The sequence below is a fragment of the Ciconia boyciana genome, chromosome 13, assembly GCF_034638445.1.
Source record: "Ciconia boyciana chromosome 13, ASM3463844v1, whole genome shotgun sequence".
Lineage (NCBI taxonomy): Eukaryota > Metazoa > Chordata > Aves > Ciconiiformes > Ciconiidae > Ciconia > Ciconia boyciana.
The window spans coordinates 18,607,116-18,627,227 of NC_132946.1; the positions used below are offsets into that span (position 1 = coordinate 18,607,116).

General features: G+C 45.9%; 1 protein-coding gene across 12 annotated transcripts in view; it reads left to right on the forward strand.

The window, feature by feature from the left end:
* The first annotated feature begins 562 nt into the window (after window positions 1-562).
* PIGQ (phosphatidylinositol glycan anchor biosynthesis class Q) overlaps window positions 563-20,112 on the forward strand; it is a 38,512-nt gene continuing 18,962 nt past the window's right edge. For 7 of the 12 annotated variants that reach the window (XR_012044922.1, XR_012044921.1, XR_012044920.1 and 4 more), the window contains exons 1-7: window positions 1,150-1,698; window positions 4,381-4,422; window positions 4,990-5,690; window positions 10,931-11,062; window positions 12,238-12,358; window positions 17,873-17,999; window positions 18,995-19,148. Coding sequence is in view for 7 of the 12 variants with exons in the window: in XM_072877931.1 (XP_072734032.1) it covers window positions 4,381-4,422; window positions 4,990-5,690; window positions 10,931-11,062; window positions 12,238-12,358; window positions 17,873-17,999; window positions 18,995-19,148 (1,277 nt within the window). In the remaining 5 variants the exon portion in view is untranslated. Of the gene's footprint in view, window positions 611-753; window positions 889-1,147; window positions 1,699-4,380; window positions 4,431-4,989; window positions 5,691-10,930; window positions 11,063-12,237; window positions 12,359-17,872; window positions 18,000-18,994; window positions 19,149-20,112 lie in introns of those variants that run through there. The other 5 variants (XM_072877938.1, XM_072877936.1, XM_072877935.1 and 2 more) reach the window with 5 other exon arrangements.

A 20,112-nucleotide genomic window follows, 5' to 3' on the forward strand; every position in this document is an offset into this window, starting at 1 on the left:
GGGAAAGGCGAGTCCCTGGGCCTTTGGGGATGGGGGACAACGGGGTCCTGTGAGGAAGGGCGAGTCCCTGGCCCTTTGGGGATGGGGGACAATGGGGTCCCACGAGGAAAGGTGAGCCCCGGGCCTTTGGGGATGGGGAACAACGGGGTCCCGTGGGGAAAGGGGAGTCCCTGGGCCTTTGGGGATGGGGGACAACGGGGTCCCGTGAGGAAAGGCGAGTCCCTGGGCCTTTGGGGATGGGGGACAATGGGGTCCCACGAGGAAAGGTGAGCCCCGGGCCTTTGGGGATGGGGAACAACGGGGTCCCGTGGGGAAAGGCGAGTCCCTGGGCCTTTGGGGATGGGGGACAACGGGGTCCTGTGAGGAAAGGCGAGTCCCTGGGCCTTTGGGGATGGGGGACAATGGGGTCCCACAAGGAAAGGTGAGCCCCGGGCCTTTGGGGATGGGGGACAACGGGGTCCCGTGAGGAAAGGCGAGTCCCTGGCCTTGCCCCACGCCCGGGGGCTGGCGTGTCTGAGGGCTGGGCGAGCTGGCGTTCCTTATCGGCCAGCCCAGCCGGCGGCCCCGCGGAAAGGCGCTGGAGCGAGCCTCTGGGGAGCGGCGCTGCCGGGTAAGCCGAGGCAGACCTCGCCGCGGCAGCTCTGGGCCCACGAGCTGCTCCGGGCCCCCTCCAGGCTTAAAAACCAGGGGAAAAGGGGAGCTGGGCAGGGAAGAGCGCCGGGCCAGCAGGGCGGGAGCGGAGCACCGGCACCGGCAGCCCCGCAGCGCGGGCGGAACGCGGGAGCCCGGTTCCCGGCGCCGGCCGGGCCCGCCGCCGTGCACAGCCCGGCGCCAGCGGCGTCTCCGAGCAACCGGCGCCCGGAAGCGGCCGGCGTGGCGGAGCGGGCGGTAGGCGGTGGCGGGCGGCGGCGGGGGGAGCGGGGCGCGCAGGCCTGCCCGGCCGCGGGGCTCTGCCCGGCCCCGCCTGCCCTCAGCGGCCCGGCCCCGGGGCTCCCTCCCCGCCGAGGCCTGGCTGGGGGTTTCAGCCTTTACCGGCTGCTTCAGCGCGGGAATAGCCTGGGCCGGGGGCGACAGCGCAGGGTCCCGAGGGCATTGTGGGGGCAGCCCGAGGGCAAGGGGGTCGTGATTAAATCTGCCTTGGACTTGAACGGGGGGTGTCGGGGAGGAGGCATTTCATTGCTGCTGTCTCTCGGCCCAGCCGTGCCCTAAGATCACATTTAAAAACGGTAAAATACTGGATGAGCAAGAAGTCGGCGGGCTTTGCAGGAGAGAGCCGTACCCCTGCTCCCCCGGGACAGCCGTGGCCAGCTTGTCAGTGCTTTCTGTATCTCCGGGCCTGGTGGCCCCGAACCCCGTGGAAAGACCTCAGGATGCTCAGGCGTGGGCCTGCCCAGCAGGCAGCACCCCTTGGCAGGGCTGGTGGCGACGGGGCAGCCCGCGTGGTGAGACCGGGGCCATGTCCCGCTGCTTGCCTTTGCTTTTCCATCTGAAATTCTGAAATGAATCAGTCCTGGGGCCCTTTCTTCATTTGTTGGTTGCGTTGATGCATTTTAGGTGGTGCCCATTGTTGGTTTTGCTGCGCCCGAGATTGTTGCGTTGATGCTGTGCGGCATCTCGGGGAAAAGCTGGGGCCTTCCAGCAGAAATGAGCAGATCTGGAAGACCTTAGGCACTTCATGAACATGGACTAAGCATATTGGTAGGATATTTCTGTTAAAATTAGCAGCAGTGAAACAGTTGACTGTGATGACATTTAAAATGTCAACTTTAGATGTCAAACAGTCTGTTGAAATGAATAAGGTAGGATGCACGAGCAGCCGTGGATTTGGGAATACAAACCCTGCCGCCTGAGCTCCCAGGCCGGCTCCCTGGTTACTACTGTATGCCGTGTTAACATATGAATAGTTGATAGTTTTCAGCTATCGAGATATTTTGTACAGCCTGAAAATTGTATCAGTCTCCTCTCTGCCGTATCTGCAGCAGCCAAAGGGCAGATGATGTGCTTAGGTATTATTTAACCAGAGCTATAGCCAAAGTGGTTAGCTGCATAAAACTAAGTTAATTTAAAAGGTTGGGGAAGGTGTAAGAGGAAAAACTCACAAACTAGAGAAGATAAGGATGAGAAATGTTTCTTTTCCCTGAGCAGTTTTCCCTGATGACTGTGGCTATCTTTAAAAAAAATCTCAGTTAAAAATAAATGTTTGAATTAAGAGTTAGTTGATAATTCTTCTCTGAAATGTCCAATGGATGGACAAACCTTTAAGAAGGACAGCCGTGCAGGGACGCTGGAAGTCTCTTGTAGCCATACTCTCAAACAACTGTGACATCCCTTGAGGAAAAAGAATTTAAAAAATTGAACTTAAAAAAGTTATCTGTCCAATATTACTGGTGGTAGCTTTGGTAATTAAAATAGAAATACTGAAAAGCCCCATTCAATTACTTATTTTCTTCATTTTTCTCTGGGTTCTTTAAAATATCGAGCTAAATTTCAGTTTTTAGAGTATTCAGTTATTGGTAAACTTCACTTGCAAGGTTTTGGTACTGTGATATAGCTAGAATATTACCACTCAAGCTAAATGTATATTATTTTAAATAATTTCTGAGCATATGTGTGTATGTATGTTCCCAACATGTTCAATCTGTTATTTTTCCTTTCAGAGCCCTTGTATTGATATAATTTATTTCTTTTTTCCTGGGAATATGTCTGTGGGTCTTATAAAAAAAAAAGAAAATTCTTTTTCAAACCTAAAGCTAAATCATGAAGCAAATCTCATCTCACCTGATAATGTTTCTTTAACAGTCTGAGATAGGCAAGGAGGTAGGAGAGGTGGTGCAGGGGAGACCATTTTGGCCGGTATCCTGGGACAAACTACAGTCTTTCTAAAAGAAAAGCAAAATGTAGGGGATGGTGTTTATTTCAATTTTTTTTAAGGGCCAATCTAATTGTGTCTGTTAGCTGATTTTCACCAAGGTTTCCTGTGTGTGTCAGGAACAACTCTTTCAGATAGGATATGTGTTCTTTGTTGCGTTGGTGGTCTTCCAAAAAAAAACCCCACCAAAAAATACCGAAGTCTTAGCTATTTCAATAGAAGTGAAAAGTAAGCGTGGATGTCTTGGTTTTCAGTCCATTGGAGTCTAATAGTCATTAAGCTTTGGTGAAAGATGATGTTTTTCAATTGTACTGCAAGTCTTTGGTGTTTCCCATGCCTGGTGTCCTGCACCCTTACTGTCTCAGGGTGTCACATCTGCCATTTTTCTACCCTTCCTTTGAAACATCTTTCTGCTTCCCTTCCCCTTCTGCTGGAGGCTTCCAGCCCTTTGGGAGAACACATAATATTTGAGGTTCTTCTGAGATCCTGCTTCCTCACAGACTCCGCTACTCCGAGGTTATCCTTCTGGTCAAGGAGGGAGAGGTGGGAGTCCCTCTGTGGCCTCCAAATCTCGCCGTGGGCTGGAGGGTCTGTGAGGCAGCGAGGGACAGTGCTCACTGCCCTCAGCAGCTGTGAATGCTGTCTGCTTCCAGCAGCATGCTGCAAACAAAGTCCCTCATGAGCACCTTACGCCTGTTTGAGGGGAAGTCTTGGGGTGTGCTTTGCAGTTTTGCAGTAGAAGGGAAAATTCAGGCCCAGGAAAAAAAACATTACTCCTTGCAAACGCAGCAACTGTGGTGCTTTTCCCATCAGAGGAGCAAGCCGTGCACCAAGGAAACTTCACCTTGCTGCCTCGAGGGGCTGACAGCTCATGTGTGAGCAGACATTTCGTACTGCTGTACTTGGCAGGGCTGTGGGGCTGGGAGTAGGTTAATCACTCGCCTTTGCTGCTTCCCCATTGCTGCCTCCATGCCATAGCAAATTGCCAGGTGCTGAGATTTACTAGATCAATTGTCCTGTATTAAAAAGAGAGACAACCAAAAACACCAGGGACCTCCACGTTGCGCATCCTCTCTATGTGTTATAAATACACTCTGTGTTCCTCTTTCCGATTGACTGGGTCCCTCGCAGAGGAGCCAGCCTCGGGGGCCTGCGGAGTTTTCACATCTCTAACAAAGCACTGAAGGACGGGAAAGGACAACAGGCGCCGGATGCCGACTGTTCTGCGCCAGCGCCCTCCTTACTGCAATTATATTTCTGTTAGAATCCTCCACCTTATTTAAAGAGACATTGTCAACTGCCTCAAAGCTCCTTTTTGTAAAAGTTTACAAAGCCATTGAGATGTTTTCTTAATGACATGAAGAAAAATGTTGTAGATAAAGAACACTGATAAAGCAGAGATGCTTCTCCTTTTTTAGGATCTTGTATGTAATGAATTAAAACTGCTATGTAAACTTCAATCAGTTAATGACTATAGTCCCTTTTGACAAAATTATCATCTCTGTTTCCAGATGAGGCGAGGGAGAGAAGAGGAGATGAGTGATCTGACCAAGGTTGTTCAGTGAGTTTATTGCAGAGCACAGCTCTGGGTTCCTAGATGATGAAGGAGGTTCTGAAATTATCTGGCTTTATAGCATAAACCAATATTTGATTGTCGGTAATAGGAGGAAATATTCCCCAGAGGCATCGTGGTGTGCTATGATGTAGTCCTTTCTCTAGGATGTACTCGGGCGTATCCAGTGTCAGATCCAAGATCCAAGGCTGGATGGATTCCTGATCTTGGCTGGTCCGACAGGCTGTGCCTCTCAGCATACCGTTGTGAAACGCTGCTCCAGGACTGGGAAAAGGGCTTTGCTGAGAAACTCCAGGCTTGCCACCCCTCACTTCAAAGACTGCAGATTATCAGGAACCTCCTAAACACTTCTCTGATTTGAAATCCCTGTTGGCTGTCACTACTATTTTATTAGTCTAGTTCATTATCTAGTTTCAGTGCAGAGGCGAATGGTTGGACTTAGTGTTTTAAAACTTGACTGGGCCTCCTCACCAGTGACTTTGGTCAGCTCAAATTTTCCTTGCATTTAATCACCATTCTCAAGTTTTATTTCTGTGTTTATTGGCAGGAGTACCGTTCTTCCAAGATCGTTGCCATGGTACTTAAGGTCTTCTTTCCGTCATGCTGCTCCTTGGCAGAAAGTGGCATTTTGATCGGCCGCTGGATCTCCGAACAGAACTCTGCTGTTATCCTTGCCGTGGTCCATTTCCCTTTTATTCCTGTCCAGGTGAAGCAGTATCTCAGTGAAGTCCAACGGGTGACTAAAGTCAGTGTTTCTGTGCTTGGCTCATGGAGCAACAGCAAACAGGAGAAAGAAGAGAGTCTGAGTGAGTTCTTAGAAGACCTTGGGACAATATTCTCCCATGAGCCATGGATTCAGATAAGCAAAGAAGGAGACAGCAAATTCTGGAGCTGTTCTACCCTTCAGAAACACTCTAACAACCCTAAGGAGGAAGAAATCATCTTAGTATACTATGACCAGCGCAAAGTCATGCTTTCCCATCTACATCCCCCTTTGGACACAGCTACCTCCACTGACCACGAGGCAGACGATGCTTCAAAGCTCTCTGCCATCTTTGACACAGTTGCGAAGAGCAAGATACTGTTCATGACGGACAGATACGACGATGGGCCCATCAAGTTGACCCACTGGCAGTCGGATGGTGTTGAAGCTAGTATCATCGTAGAGCTGATGAAGCAGGCCTCTGTGCCTGCGTGCATGCTGCTGACATTCCTGGTTTCACTTATCTCTGGGATCTGCAGGAGCAGGTAAGTGATGCAACATCGGCCAGCTTATGTTTTGCATGGAAATGTAGTTCATGTTTAGGCATTTTCAGGGTTCCTGCTCAACCCCAGTGAGAAATACAGTTGATACAAAACCGTTCTGTTGGAAACAGGCTGCCTCAGAGCTGCTGTTAAAGTTTGGGGAGCTCCATTGAAAACACAAGGCTAAAGGCTCCCTCAAATACGGCAGAGCTCTTGAGGGAGTGGGGAGGCTTTCTGGGGATGCACTGATCTCCGCATTTGCAGCAGGGGTAGCTCAGCCCCACTTCAGTTTCATCACAGCTGAAACATTGGGTTTTCAGCTATTCCATGGCTGACAGAATGACATGAGGATCTCCTTAATGGCTCGATAGCTGCTACTCCCTATTCCCTGTTTGCTATGGATCCCTCCACGGCTGTGAAACATCAGCAAATAGTGTGTCTAAAATCCATCGTCTCTAACAGACGGTGGTGCTGCAACCTTGGCACCTTATAGCAGGTTACAGGGAATGCTGGTCTACATGAATCCTTGGTGAAATCCCATTGTCACGACCATGAAACTGAATAGGATGCTTCAAACGTAATGCGTGGCAAGTGCTTGCACTGAAGAGGAATTCTGAGCAGATTTGAAGGAGAGAAGCTTCTGCATATAAAACTTAGTAACACATCTGGTCAGCCTGCCTACAGAGGTTGTGCCAGAGAGGGGAGTAGAGTTCAGGTTCCAAGCTGCAAGGGGACACTTTGATTGATGAAATTTGGATAACAGCTACTACTGTATTCATGGATAAATCTTCTCAAGTACAGCCTAAGGGTATGGGGAACGGAGTCTTTTAACAGGTTTCCAGTTGTATGATACTGTAATAAAAAAATTACAGTGAAACTCTTCATATGTAAAGATTTTCTGAACAGTTGGGTTACACATTTTGGTACACAAAGAGAAAACTGTCCGTTTTTGGGCTACTTTATTGGAAGAGGTCTAGGGTCAAACCCAAACCTGTTTTAATCAAGGACCACTGGTTCCTGGGACTGCTCTGTAGACACTGACTATGCATTAATGGTTGTTGATAGTAACAAAGTTAATGGTTGTTAATGGTAACTAAGTCAGAACTTTGTGGTTGGGTAGAAGATCGGTAGTCAGCTCTGAAGGTCCTTTTTGTGGCGGTCTGTGGACTGTGTGCGACTACCAACAAACAGGATGATCCTCTTCTGCATAGGCACTTGGTCTCAAGGTCAGGCTTGCCCACCTTGATTGGTGCTAGGACTCAGACCAGGCTTAGAGTCAGGTTAAGCCCAAGCCTTGCAGGTCTCCAGAAGGCCACAGTCTAAGCATAACTTGGGAGCTCGAGCTCAGTCTGGCAGGTTGGGGATAGATAGCTGCTACCCAGCTTATTAAGAGCTATTCTGATTTCAGCTTTTCCTAAGCCCAGTACGGACGTTTTGAGCCAGAGCAGCAGCCAGGCTAGCAGCCAGCTGTACGTACCAGCAGGCAGAATGCGAGGCTTGCTGTGTGTAAACCTAGGCTGAACTTGTTCTTAACCTTGGGAGGTAAATACAGGTTTCTTTCTGCTTTGTTTATTCACCCATAGTATCAGCATTATTTTTACTTATCTTACGGGTGTTTTAAAACATCAGCCTTGGAGAACAGAGATTAGTACCTAGCTTTATAACAAACCTCCTGCTTGACCATCTAAGTCATTTAATATAATTTCGTTCAATTTAGCACGTGATGTGTGGTACAACCCCCTTTGTGCCAAAATACACAAGGCAGGGAGGGTTCAAGATGTCATGTGCAGGTGTCCTTCTAGTCCCCTCCTCCCTGTGCTGGGACAGGACGTCCCATAAAATAAGATCTACGAGGTTTTTGCTCCGTCTGGTCACAGGACGTCTTTCTTTCCCAGGTTTTTGTCATGTTGAGGGATAGTCAGCTTTGAAAAGCTAAAGAAAGAGATCAGTGATGTCCTTTCAGGCTGCGGAGGCTTGGGGCTTTTTTGGATATGCCACTGTTGTGTATTTGCGCTGGGGAAGCAGGGCAGCAGCGCCAGAAATCTCAGAAAGTGAGCGCTGACATCCATGCAAGCTTACCCAGAGCACTCAAGTCCTGTACATCTCAAATTAAGGCATTTCTTCAGCACCACCTCGTGCTAAGGAGTGGCCACTGCAATTGTCTCTTCAGAGGGACTTGTGTGCAGGATTTCCATTACCACTGAAGGTCTCTAGTGTGCTGTTGGGGACATCAGGATAATTTAGTATTGAGGCAAAAGAGTCTGTGTGCTCCTTTTAAAAAAAGTCCGTTTACAAACACCATGACTTCTGATTCCTCATCCAGAAGGGAGGAGCTGTTCCTGCAGTTTCTAGCAAGGAGCAAAAAGGCAGCTGGGGGTTCTGGTTAATGGATCTTTAATATTTGCATGTGATCCAGATTTGGAAAGATTGCTTTTCATCTGATACCGGAAAAATCCATTCTCACTCTTGGAAAAAAAAATTGAATTGGAAAATCAAGATTTACTCATGCAGGCTCTGTTAATTTATTGCTAAAATTCCTTATATTTTGAAATACCCCAAAGATCTCCTGCTACTTAAATAATGCAATGACACAATGTCACTGGTTTTTTGTTTTTTTTTTAAATTGGGTTGGTTTTCCATTGCACTTCTGAAAATCATTCTATATACTGTGTGGTAAACAAGTGGGAGCATTTATGGCAATGCATAGTCGATGTGCATAGGGGTAGGAGACCACGCAAGAAATATTTTTGGCTTTCTTTCTCAGTGCTCCTAGAGATGAGAGTTACCGTAGCACATCTTGCAACTATTATATTGAGCTTTTTGCAGTATGTTTGTATTTTTATTTAAACAAGTATGTGTATGTACTTACTTTCCAAAGAAAGTATGTAAGTGGAATAGATGTTGTCCTCTTGATGTTAAGTGAAAAGAAAAGAGTCAGTCATAGTACAGACAAGCACAGACCTCTGACGTGTCTTTGGGGCCCATCCTGTTCAATCAAGGAGATGCATTTACCCGTTGCAGGCTGCAGAGAGTGCACATGTTGGGGGGTGCTCCTGGGGATGAGGCCGCTTTGAAAATCATTCTCGCTTGTGCAAGACATTCCTCAGGCAGAAGAGAGCAGCAGCCTGGCCTTTCCTTTGACCAGAGGCATCTGGTCGGTGGGTGACCCACAAGCTAGCTGCCTCTAGCTTGGGGAGTTGTGGAGCAGCAATGGATGGTAAGAGACACGCGACGCTGGGAGAGGATGGGGACGCTGTCAGCCCAGTGAGTGTTTAGCACAGGGCCCCAGAGTCGTTGCTTTCTACTTGAACTGAGATGGTCTGGCAGCTGTTGGCCTGACCAGTAATTTTTCACCTCCAGTCATCTGTACATAACCACACAGGTAGAGCGTTTCTCCTTCCCCCTTCTTTGCATTTCAAGTGCAATTCTCTGCTCTAGCAGAGGTTTGCCACAGCAGAATTTGTAACCACTGGGCTAGGATATAATTGGAAGAGAAAACTCTTCTGCACTTGTGCCTCGGTGAATCTGCGAACCCAGGTCTTCGAGATCAGCGGCCAGTGCAGTCGCCCCCCGTGTCGCCCTCCCCTGCACGGCGCTCTTTCCTCCGCCACTTTAGATACCACCTCCTGACAAGTCAGCTGAAGAACAGTGCATTCATTTGTCTCTAAGGTGGGAGGCTGTAACAACGAGCTGAGTAACTCGGAGGCCTCAAATTAAGAAGAATGATTCACAGTACACTGCATGTATTTCAAAACCAATGTGTGTGAAATTTGAATGGGGAGGGTGAAGGGGGGACTTCAGCACTCTGTTTTTTAGGCTGACAAACCTTGCACGAAGGATGGTTGAAAGGGCTCAGGAGGATGGGGGAAGGAAGGGGATAGCAACCACAATGAACTGAGCAGGATTCTGAACGAGCCATACCCTTGTGATTTGTGTAAAATGTATAAATAGCAGCTGGAGCCCCAGTCTACCCATCCTGCGTTTTATCCTGGCCAGTCCAAAAGGCACTCTGCTGCTGGCCGACAGGCTGAAGTCCTCCAGGTGAAATCCAGGGAAGGCATGCACATGTTGCAGGGACATCTCCAGGCCGCTCTCACTAATGATCCAAACAGTTGTACAATTTCAAAAGCAAAGCAGGATACCAGGAATAATTTTAGTGTTTGGAATGAATGTAAACTGAAGGAACATGCCAAAGCAGTGAGAGAGAGTAGGTGAAGAAAGCGACTAAAAGTGAACATAGATTTCTGGACCCTTAATAAGAAACAGTGAAACACTGTGAAAATAGTGAAACAACCATTGTGTATGGGAAAGAAGTGATCCAGATTATGTCCACATCAGAATTTATTCCCCACACCAAACATGGGGCTTTGTGTTGCTATACCGCTACTGTACGTTCTTTGACCGGCCTGTGTCCAGTGGTGTCATTTTAGACTACACAAATCACCATCATTCCTTTCTTTATAGGTTGTGTGGTAATAAAAGTAACTCCCAAAAATAATTGAGCATCATTTAGTGCTTTTCTTCTGACTCATAGAAAAAGAACCGTGTGAATATTTCCTCCCCTACAAGCCTAATGTGGATGTTAACTTTGAAACCTAATTAAATGCTAAATGTCATGTTATCTACATAATGCTGGTCACCCTTGGCAAGGCAGTGGAGAGAAGGTAGAAATGAAGACCCTGAGAAAGGAATTTGGAAGTAATAAAGAAAAAAAGAAGAAAAGGATCAAGTGGAAGAAAAAGAAAAGAGGGACAGAAACTGCAGGGAGAACACAGCTGTTTGTTATACCAAGCTCACACTAGATAGAGACTTGTGGGCAGTAGTACTGGGATTTGTGAAGCAGTTGCACCATGTTGTGTTGCTGCGCTGTACACGCAACTGCCTCGACTCCAGTCTCCTGGAGACTTAGAGCAGTGTGCGATCCCAGTGCTGTATTCCAAAGCACAGGGCGGAATCAGGATTGCATTCTGGCTTCCTCGGGAGAGCAAGGCACTTGGTTTTACAGAATGGAAATGAGAGGTTGGGTTGTCTGCTTTAGATGTCTTGATGTGGAAAGGCTGCCTTAATTCTGTTAACCTTTAAGAGAGTAGTTAACTTCTAATATTCTTTAATGATGATATGTTGACACCATCTGTGGTTGTACAACCTTAACTTTACACTGAATGTTTTGCATGGAGTTTGTACGCTGTACAGCTTGCTGTATGGCAAAAGCAAAAGAGGACATTGCTGTGGTATTTCTGCAGGGTGCTGAAGTTTTGGCCTTTGTCTTTCTTATGGAGCAAACTCTCAACTTGTGAGCAGCTGGGACATCGCTTGCAGCACCTCCAGGTCATCAGCAGCAACAAGAAGGCTCAAACCCAGACTCAACTAATGAGGTATGGAGTACGCATAAAGTCATGCATGTCCTTGCTCTAGCCCTGTCTCCTCTGGGGAACCCAAAACATGGATCCTGTGCCCGCACAGCACTACAGGGTCCTCACTGCACGATGTCATGGTGCCTTCCTTGCTCTACTCCCTGCTAGTTTGCAGATCTTTACTCTGCTCTCTGTTTATATTAATTAAGCCTTTTGCCAGATATATGCCTTTTTCCCTAGCCTGGGAAAGGCAACTGGGATATTGCCCACGGAAAGGTTGTACTGCACCCATGTGTGTAGTGCTTTGTTATCACTACTCCCACAAGCTCATTGCTTTCGCATATGCTGCTGTTAACCAAAAACTGCAATCAGTATTGAGTGGCACTTTCCATAAGAGCAGAACAGTTTAAATGGTCCCCTCTTTCACCCACTCTTTTGGGGAATCTTTCTTGCAGTAACTGCAGACCAGAGACTCCAACAACAGTAACAAAGTCAGTGTAACAGAAGAAGCAAACATGCAGCACAGTGAGTGGAACAGGGAGAGGCAGAGATCACAGACAAATATTGAATGCCCTATGGCCATGACACAGCGAGTCTTGTTCTGTGTGGTTCTCTGATCCTGCAGTAATAGACTCCCAGGGAACACTTAAAATAGATTAGCAGATTTGAAGGCCAAAAGTAACTGTGATTGTTTAATCTGATTTCCCAAATAACTCAGGTCATAGAATTTCATTTAGAAACTCTAGCAGTTCAGGGGGCAGTTCAGCAGCCCTTCTGGGTATGTTTGTGTACCCAGAAACACTATTTATTACACTGACCAGTGGTTCAACTAAAGTATACCTCTTGGAAAGCCATCTGATCTCAACGTGGATACTCCAAGGGCTGGTGCCCTTAGTATTGGTAAATCCCCCCTTTGTCTAACATTCCTCTTTGTAGCTTCAATCCCACTCTTCACTCCCCTTACTAAGAAAGGTTTTGTGGTGTGGCAGGCTCCAGGTGGCTCCATGTTTGGCCACAGAAGTAGCAGCACACCAGTGAAAGTCAAAAGATCTCTACACCGTGCCTCTTCAGTAAATTGTCCTGGTGTCCCTGGGACATTAAAGATGCTATGTAAGTGAAGCTGACAGTTGTCATTGAAACATTAAACACTGTCCTTCCTTTTGCTCTAACACTGTTTCTCTTCATCCTGCATGCAGGAAAGCCAACATCTTTGTCTCTCTGCTGATTGATGTGGCTCTGGGGATACTGCTGATGTCTTGGCTGTACAGAAAGAACCGAATTGGTCATCTTGCTGACACGCTCATCCCCATGGCTGATGTAAGTCTGGCCAAAGCTGTTTCTCTTTCACCTGCTGTGGGTACTGACCAGCTCTTGATGCCTCGGGTAGTTGTAAAGAGGCAATGCCTTACGCACAGGGGTTTCAGGGAGAGTCCTGTCTGAAGTCATGCAAATTGGGTCTCCTCAAGAACAGTGAAATCTTCAAATCAAGCCTGCTGGGGCTGCTCAAAAGGAACACAGCTCTGCTTTGCATGTGCAGTGAATAGTAATAAAGATGTTTACCGGAGGGCTGCTCCAGCTCCTACAGTAATAATTATGGCTTGGACAGAGCTCTGCAGCTGCAGGTTGAGTGGTTATCGAGCCAGAATACTTTTATTCTGGAGTTAAGAGGAAGTGTCCTCAAGTTGTTGCTATATGGGGCGTTTGGGGAAAAAAAGCAAGCTGTAACCTGAGTTGAATCTGATAAACTGCTGAAAAGTCAAACTTGATAAGCAGTGCAGCTGTGCTTGTGAAGAGCAATTTCATGGGGAAATCCAAAGGCGTTAGCTAGTCAGGATACAAACACCTGAAATCCTGTCTAAGAGCTCTGGTGTACAGATGGTAAACTAGGAGAACTTGCTGTGTCCTGTGATTTTTCTCAAACGTAACTCCTCTTGCCCACTAAGATCCCTCGACATCAGCATAAATTCATGAAGAACAAGTATGACTCATACTATCCTGCTTTTCTGGTGGTTCATTTTAGGTGCAGTACTCCAATATATCTGTTTAGTGGCAGTAAGGAACATATAATGTACTTCAGAGGCTGGGGACCAGACCACTAATCTGATGTTAGCTCCGTTTTAAGAGCTTCTGTGTCTTGGGAATATATGTGCAGCCAACGTTCATGCAGCTGCACACCCTAATCCTTTCCCTGCCTTTCATTTCTGGGAGAGAAGGTGGATCTTTCCATTAGTTTCTTTCTAGCAGCTAGAGAACGTCTTCTCTTTGCTCTTTCTCCAGCTTCTTGGTTGGGATGAATTTTATTCTGATTAGAGAATTCCAGCAGCAATTTCTTTTTCCTACTTCTCCTGTCTTTCTTGGGAAGAGCTCCTGTTTCCCTTGATGATGATCTGCTTGGTCCATGTCTAACCTTTTAATTGTTACAAGCCATAGGTCTCTGATCATTCTTGTGCATGCTGTGCTTTCAGGAAGTGTGTATGGAGTGTCCAGCATAGCTGTGTATCATTATTATGGCTTTTTTTTTTATCTTTCATAGTCAAACTTTTAAAGATTGCTGCAGACACTATTCAGCAGCAGTAGTAGGGTAGAAAGGACCACAATTCTTGCAATACACGTGCTCTTGTATTTAAGCTATACACTAAAAATATTTTTCTAAGTCTTATTCCTAAGTCTTTTCCCTTTACAGCTATTTCAGCTGGAGAAGTTTAAGTTCTCTAGAGCTCTCCCTGTGGGATTACTGTAAGTGTCCAGCTCTCGGAAATCTGATTTCTTAACAAGTCTGCAAGGAAGTGGCTTTTGGCTGTGTTCCTGTTTGCACAGGTGGCTCCAGGAGGGGTTCCATCTGCCCAGTGTCTTTGGCAGATGGACACTCTCTGTGCTGAAGGTGTATCTGATCCCAGCACCTGTCCTGGATAGGCTTGCCTGTGAGAGTTGCTCCTTCGTTCGTCTTCCAGTAATTTAGCTCATCTGTCACTCAACTTATGCACCATAGTGTCGGTTATTTTCACGTCTCCTACATGTGTGGACTTCATTACCTTGGTATCAGGAAGAGCTGTTTACTTGCTTTCCTGGAAGTGTTAACTCCTCCTTGTGTGGGTGGCTTCGTAGTCAGTTGGTGCCTTTCTTCTCTGCAATATCTCCAAACTTATCAATTCAGGCCACTTACAACTCTTCTTACTTTCCAGCTTTACTTTCTTCTTTCAAGCGTATGAGATTGTGGACATAAAATCATCTGGAGTCCTTTTACTGCCTTCAGTGGGCATTGATTTATATGCATTATGTGCAGGCCTTAAAAAATGCAGATCTGAGTGATCCCAAAATATACCAATGACTTCAGCATTTGGCGTGCAAGCCAGCACCACTTCTTTTCCAGTATGACAGCAAAATCTCCCCTTAGCCATTCAGCAGTAGGTTTCCTCTTTGCTGCTGAGTGTCCGTCTGCTACGCATTATTCCCGTCACTTGGGCTTTCTCAAGTGCTTATGTGTTGCCAAGTTCAGTAACGCAAACTTTCCCATGTGCAGAGTGAGTTACTTTCCCTTCCCTAATGCTCCTTGCTATTCTGCTTCTGGTATGTCCCCCAGATCTGATAATGGCATTGACCTTACATCTCTGTATCTGTTAGTAAATAGAACATTATATATGTTATAATAGAATTATTATATATTATAAGGTTATATACATAACCTTATTTTAACCTTATTGATTTGATTGATTTTAATATTGACAAACTAACCTTATATAATGTATAACCTTATTGGTTTGATTTATTGATTTTAATATTGATGAAACCATAGCTGTGTGGGGGCTGGATGCAGTGCTCATGTTTTTTCCTAGAAAACATCTCTCTGGAATGAAGCAGATGCAGGTAGGTTATTTTAGCTCTCGACAACTGCCAGGGTCACAAGCTCAGCCTGCTGATGTGAGGATCAAGCAGTGCTCCCTAGCCATCATTCTTCATCCCCTGATATAATGGTTCTCAAATCAGCACTTAGCTAGCAGTTGTTGATGATGCACAAGACATCATTGACTGCAGCTCCCACTTTCACAGCTTGATGAGCTGCGCTGTGCTGACTGTAATAACAAGTTGCTTTTGTCAGTAAATGAGGCAGATGTGATTCAGAGACACCTAGGGAGTAACTGGCGGGTAGCTGTATGCAATACAAAGGACTGATTTTTGGAACAGCCTTTCAAATCCAAGAATGGAAAATGTGAATAATCTCCTCTCTGTAGGTGCCCTCGCAATTCCTACCCTCCTTCTTCCTCTTGCTCCCACCAGGCTTCCCAATGGTTGTCCCTGGTTTTGCCTTCCACAAGGCAGCCTTTTTTCAAAAATACCCAATTCAAAGTGCTACATTTGTCTGTTTTAAAAAGAAGGACAGCTTATAAACCATCTTCTTTCTTTTTCTCCTTCATCTCTTTCATCCTTGCTGATGTCTCTTTTTCTTAAGCTGTAATCTCTTTGAAACAGTTAAATATTTATCGTCGATCATGCCTCCAAAAATGTTACGGGGGCTTAGAGATAATTGGATGTAAGTTCCTATTCCATCATGTTCTGCTAATCCATAAACAAAGCAAGCAGAGAGGACACTTCGTGGAAAATATTCTTAGCTGGTAATTTGTAAAATAGTATAGCTTAGAGCCCCAAACGCCTGCAACAGACACAGGGCAAATGTGTCTGGTTGGGAGTGCTTTGGCTCTGCTTGCTCTGACTTGCACTAGATGCTGCACTCAGGAAGTTTGCACTGTGCTTCCCGGTGCCCATGATGCCCGCCCGCAGTGTGCTGTGTGTCCTTCTCCATCGATGTCACGTCACTGTTAGACCCGCTGCATATGGAGACTAGAAAGAAGAGCAGGACAGTAAAGAAAATATTTCCACAGTGATCTCATCTAAACCATGTTAGCTGTAGTGTCCAGTTTGGTAATGTCCCTACACCCCTTTATGAAACACTTCCAATTCACTGTATCTTATTTATTAATACTGGCCACATTCAGTATTCATGACTGCAACAGGAGAATTGGACTCCCAGTCACCTTTTCTGATTCTGCTTGCTATTGATCAGTCCTAAAATATCTGGCTGGAAAACAGCCTGCAAGGTTATGCCTTAGGACTATGTTTTGAAATGCCTTGCCCAGCTAAATAACAGCAAGCTACGGCACCTTCCCAGAACTACGTGCCCCTGTCAGAATTTAGTAGCACCTCTGGGACTGGCAGCCTCCAGAAGTATTCAGTGGTGAAAAACAGCCTTGCTGAAGGACTGCTTTCAAGCATTTAAATATTTCATTAAAATGCCGAAATGCTTTTTCTACGCTACCAATCCAACACTTTAAATATTAAAACCAGTCTATTTATAAAGTAGCTAACACTTCTCATCCACAGAGGTAAGATCCATGGGTTCAAATCAGTTCTGACTTGCAGTGAGATATTTTAAGGGACAGAGGGAAAATTAATGAAATAACAAGGCATTTCTTTTGGATAAGTTGAAGGTGGAGCTCTTAATTTTGCCACTACACTAAAAGTAAATGTTTACCAAAAGTAAATGTTTACAAACTCATTTTGCAAGGATCCTGTTGGTTAATAAATAAAATGGAATCATTCCTTGGAAGTAATTTTTTCTTAGGGAAATTATCCATATGAATGATGGGGAAAGTAGGCTACAGTGCATCAGCTTCAGGTAGCATGTCTCGATTCTTCTGCACGTGCACAATTTGCAGTGCAATTCACATGCATGGACTTGACTTATAGGTGGGATTTTCAGAGGTAGAAGGCTTTTACTTCCAATCTCTGTTGATGCGGGACAGTGTGAGAGGTCACTTCTTCCAGGTATGTTCCCCATGTGATTGCTGGAGGTTACCACTCTCAGCTGCTTCAATTCACAGCCTGGTAAATGGACTTTGCCACTGATTTCAGCTTAGGTGAGTAGGTCAGGTGCAAACTGCTGAGGAGCAGAGCCACCCCATCTTCTGCCCTGCTGACTGCAAGGGAGACCTCCAGCAGAGTAGTGGGGTGGAGAGAGGAAAAACAGTAAACAACATCAGCCTGGGATTGAATCACCAGAAATTGTGAGTTAAAGCCCTCAGTGATTTGGGGATGAGCTCCATTAGGCTTTTTTTTCAATGATTCACAGGGCTTCTTTTTTACTGGGATGCCATGGGTATCTCTCCATGAAGCCTGCAGAGAGACACAACAGTGGTAGGCAAGATCAGTGCTATGCAGCATGGTTAATCTTGCCTAATACACCACAGAGTATCAAGAAAGTTTGTTTATGTATGAAGTACATTTATATAATTGTGTTTTCTACCCTGCTGTAAACACATATAGGTTACTTGTTTGTAAAAATTCACTTTTTTCAGTGCACACATGAGTGCACTGCCATCTTGCCCCTTTTAAAATCCTGACAGCCTTCCCCATAGTTAGGTTACTTGCTCAGTTCTGACTTTTCAGTTGACTGTCCAAAGAAGTCACTTTGTGCACCAGCATTTGCCATCTATTTCAAGAACTTTTATTACACAAAAAAATCATACTGTGCAAGTCTATGATGGCCATGAGCAAACACTAGGTTTGTGTTCCCAGCACTGTTCCACATTTAAGCAGTTCAGCTTCCTCTCTGCTATTATGTTTGGGTTCAGTAAAGAGTCATTTGCCAATAAAGGTGCATTTCTGATTTAGCTAGTTGTCTGTAGAATAGTAGTTTGCATGCATTTTTTTCCATTGGTTTGAAGGGTGTGGTAAGGATACTTGGGGGGGGGAGGGGGCAGCATGTACAGTACACTGGACCTGTTCAGTGTGGTAGCAGTCTTTTATCTTAGGTGCCTTGCTTCCATGTGTTTGTAGCACGTAGCTGAAGAGCTCCAGGACCTGCTCCAGTGGCTAATGGGAGCACCAGCTGGACTGAAAATGAACCGAGCTTTGGATCAGGTTTTGGGCCGCTTCTTCCTTTACCACATCCATCTTTGGATTAGTAAGTGCAATTGTTTAACTTTTCAGCCTCCTTTTTCATCTCTTCCCTCCTGAGTGTTTAATGTTTGCCTAGAGGTGAATAATGAATCAAAATGCACTACTGCAAGTACAGACTTGTCTGTGAGTCTTCCTGCTGTGGGAACTCAAGCCAAAGTTGGATTCCCACACAAGGAAGTCATGCATATTAAATAAAGTGTTTGTGTTGATGCTTTGCAAGAAGTGCGAATCATGACGGAGCTTACTTACTTGGAGCCATTAGTGGTGAGGGTCCAAGGGAAGGCTTTAGGTCTTATGTAGGCTTTTGTAGTCTTTGCCCTGTAAGAGGCAGCTGATAGGATAGGGATGAGAAGTGTGGTCTCGGGATGCAAATTTGGGATGTCTTGTCACCGACTTCAGCTTAGTGCAATTTTGTTATTTCAACACACCCCTGTTATCCTTGATAGGTGTCTTGATGAAGGAGTATAGTCATGATGCATGTGAACTCCTCAGTTATTATACTAATTTACTCTGCTCCCCAGTCAAGTATGGTCTTGTTTCTGTGACTTTGCTCCACTTTAGTGATGAAAGAGACTGTGTGCCTCCACGCTATTTTATTTTACAGAAGTCATATGGGATGGCTTTTGTGGGAATAGCAAGAAAAGTGGAATGGTTGCAGTAAAGGTTGATATGTGCAGTTAAAAATGTAATTAGGAACCTGGACACAAATCTAGAAAAGCAAATCACATGTGGAGCAAGGTGACTGCTCTGTTTAAGCTGAGCATGTCCTCCCCTTCCTCACAGAGCTGCCGCACCTGGACAGAAACTTAGGGGGAAAGAGAGTTTTTGTTGGCCCTCCTAAACAGAAGATGGCATCTAAAGGAGTTTTCCAGTTTTACTTCCATGCTTTCGTGGCTATGATTTCTGGAGCAATGTTCTAGGGCGTGGATAATCAGTCTTTTGAGAGTGTCAACAGGAAGATGCCTCAGTCAAATACTGACATTCTGCAATGTCCACTAGGCTACATTCACCTGATGTCCCCATTCATTGAGATGATCCTCTGGTACGTTGGTCTGTCAGCTTGTCTGGGCCTGACTGTGGCTCTCTGCATCCTCTCTGACATCATTGCACTTCTGACTTTCCACATCTACTGCTTCTATGTCTATGGAGCCAGGTGAGTTGATCTCTCTTGGTTATGTCTTGGATATGTTTGGAGAGAAGGGCCACTGAACACTCAGGACACATTTAATTTGTGGAGCATTCAATCCTGGCATAGTTCTCTTGAATTCACAGTTTAGCCAGCAGTTAATTTATTGCATTCTTTTATACATGTAGAAGTGATGGCCACAGCAGTACAAGCAGCTTATCTTTCAGTTCTCCTGCATTTAAATATTTATTTATTGTGGTAGTGACCTTGAAAAATAAAACTACATCATAGGCAGAGGACAAGAAAGCAGTTCACCCTATCCCTTTGATTCAACCTTATAGTACTCTTCAGTTGTGCCCTACCCAGTAGTTTTGAGGGGAACTGGAGGAGAGGAGGAGGCAAGGGCAACCCTTGTACTTCTGGAGAAGCCCCGAAGTCCCTGCCTCTGCCCTACTTCAGAGGTTCTTGTCTGCATCGTGGAGCACAGGCAGCAGGTCTGGGGTTACAGCATGGCTGTGACACCATCCTGGTGTCATTGTCTGGACCTGCTGGAGGGCCCCACGGCCTGAGAACCAGGCAGAGGCTCTGAGGGAGTGTGTGGGAGTGCAGAGGGCTTTGGGGCATGTCCGGGGCATGTCGGGGTTACTGTGCAAATGGTGCCCACCAACATGCTCTGCTCCTGCCCTCCATTAACACGTGCTGCAGCAGGTGCCACACAGGCCACTGGAGAATCGCTGCTCTTGCCAAGGAAATGAAAGACAAGGTAATAAAGAAAGAAACTTTTGGTGTATAAAGTACAGAATGGTCATCGTTCCTCCCCAGGCTGTGAGCAGAGGGCTTTACATTGCAAACAACAGAAGAAATAGTAGAACAGAAGAATTAGTTATGGACAGTTTAGGGGATGGTTAGAAATATTGAGATACGGTTTATGAATCAGTTCTGTTGTGAGCATAGGGCTTATGCCTGAAATCAGTAATGTCAGTAATGGGGA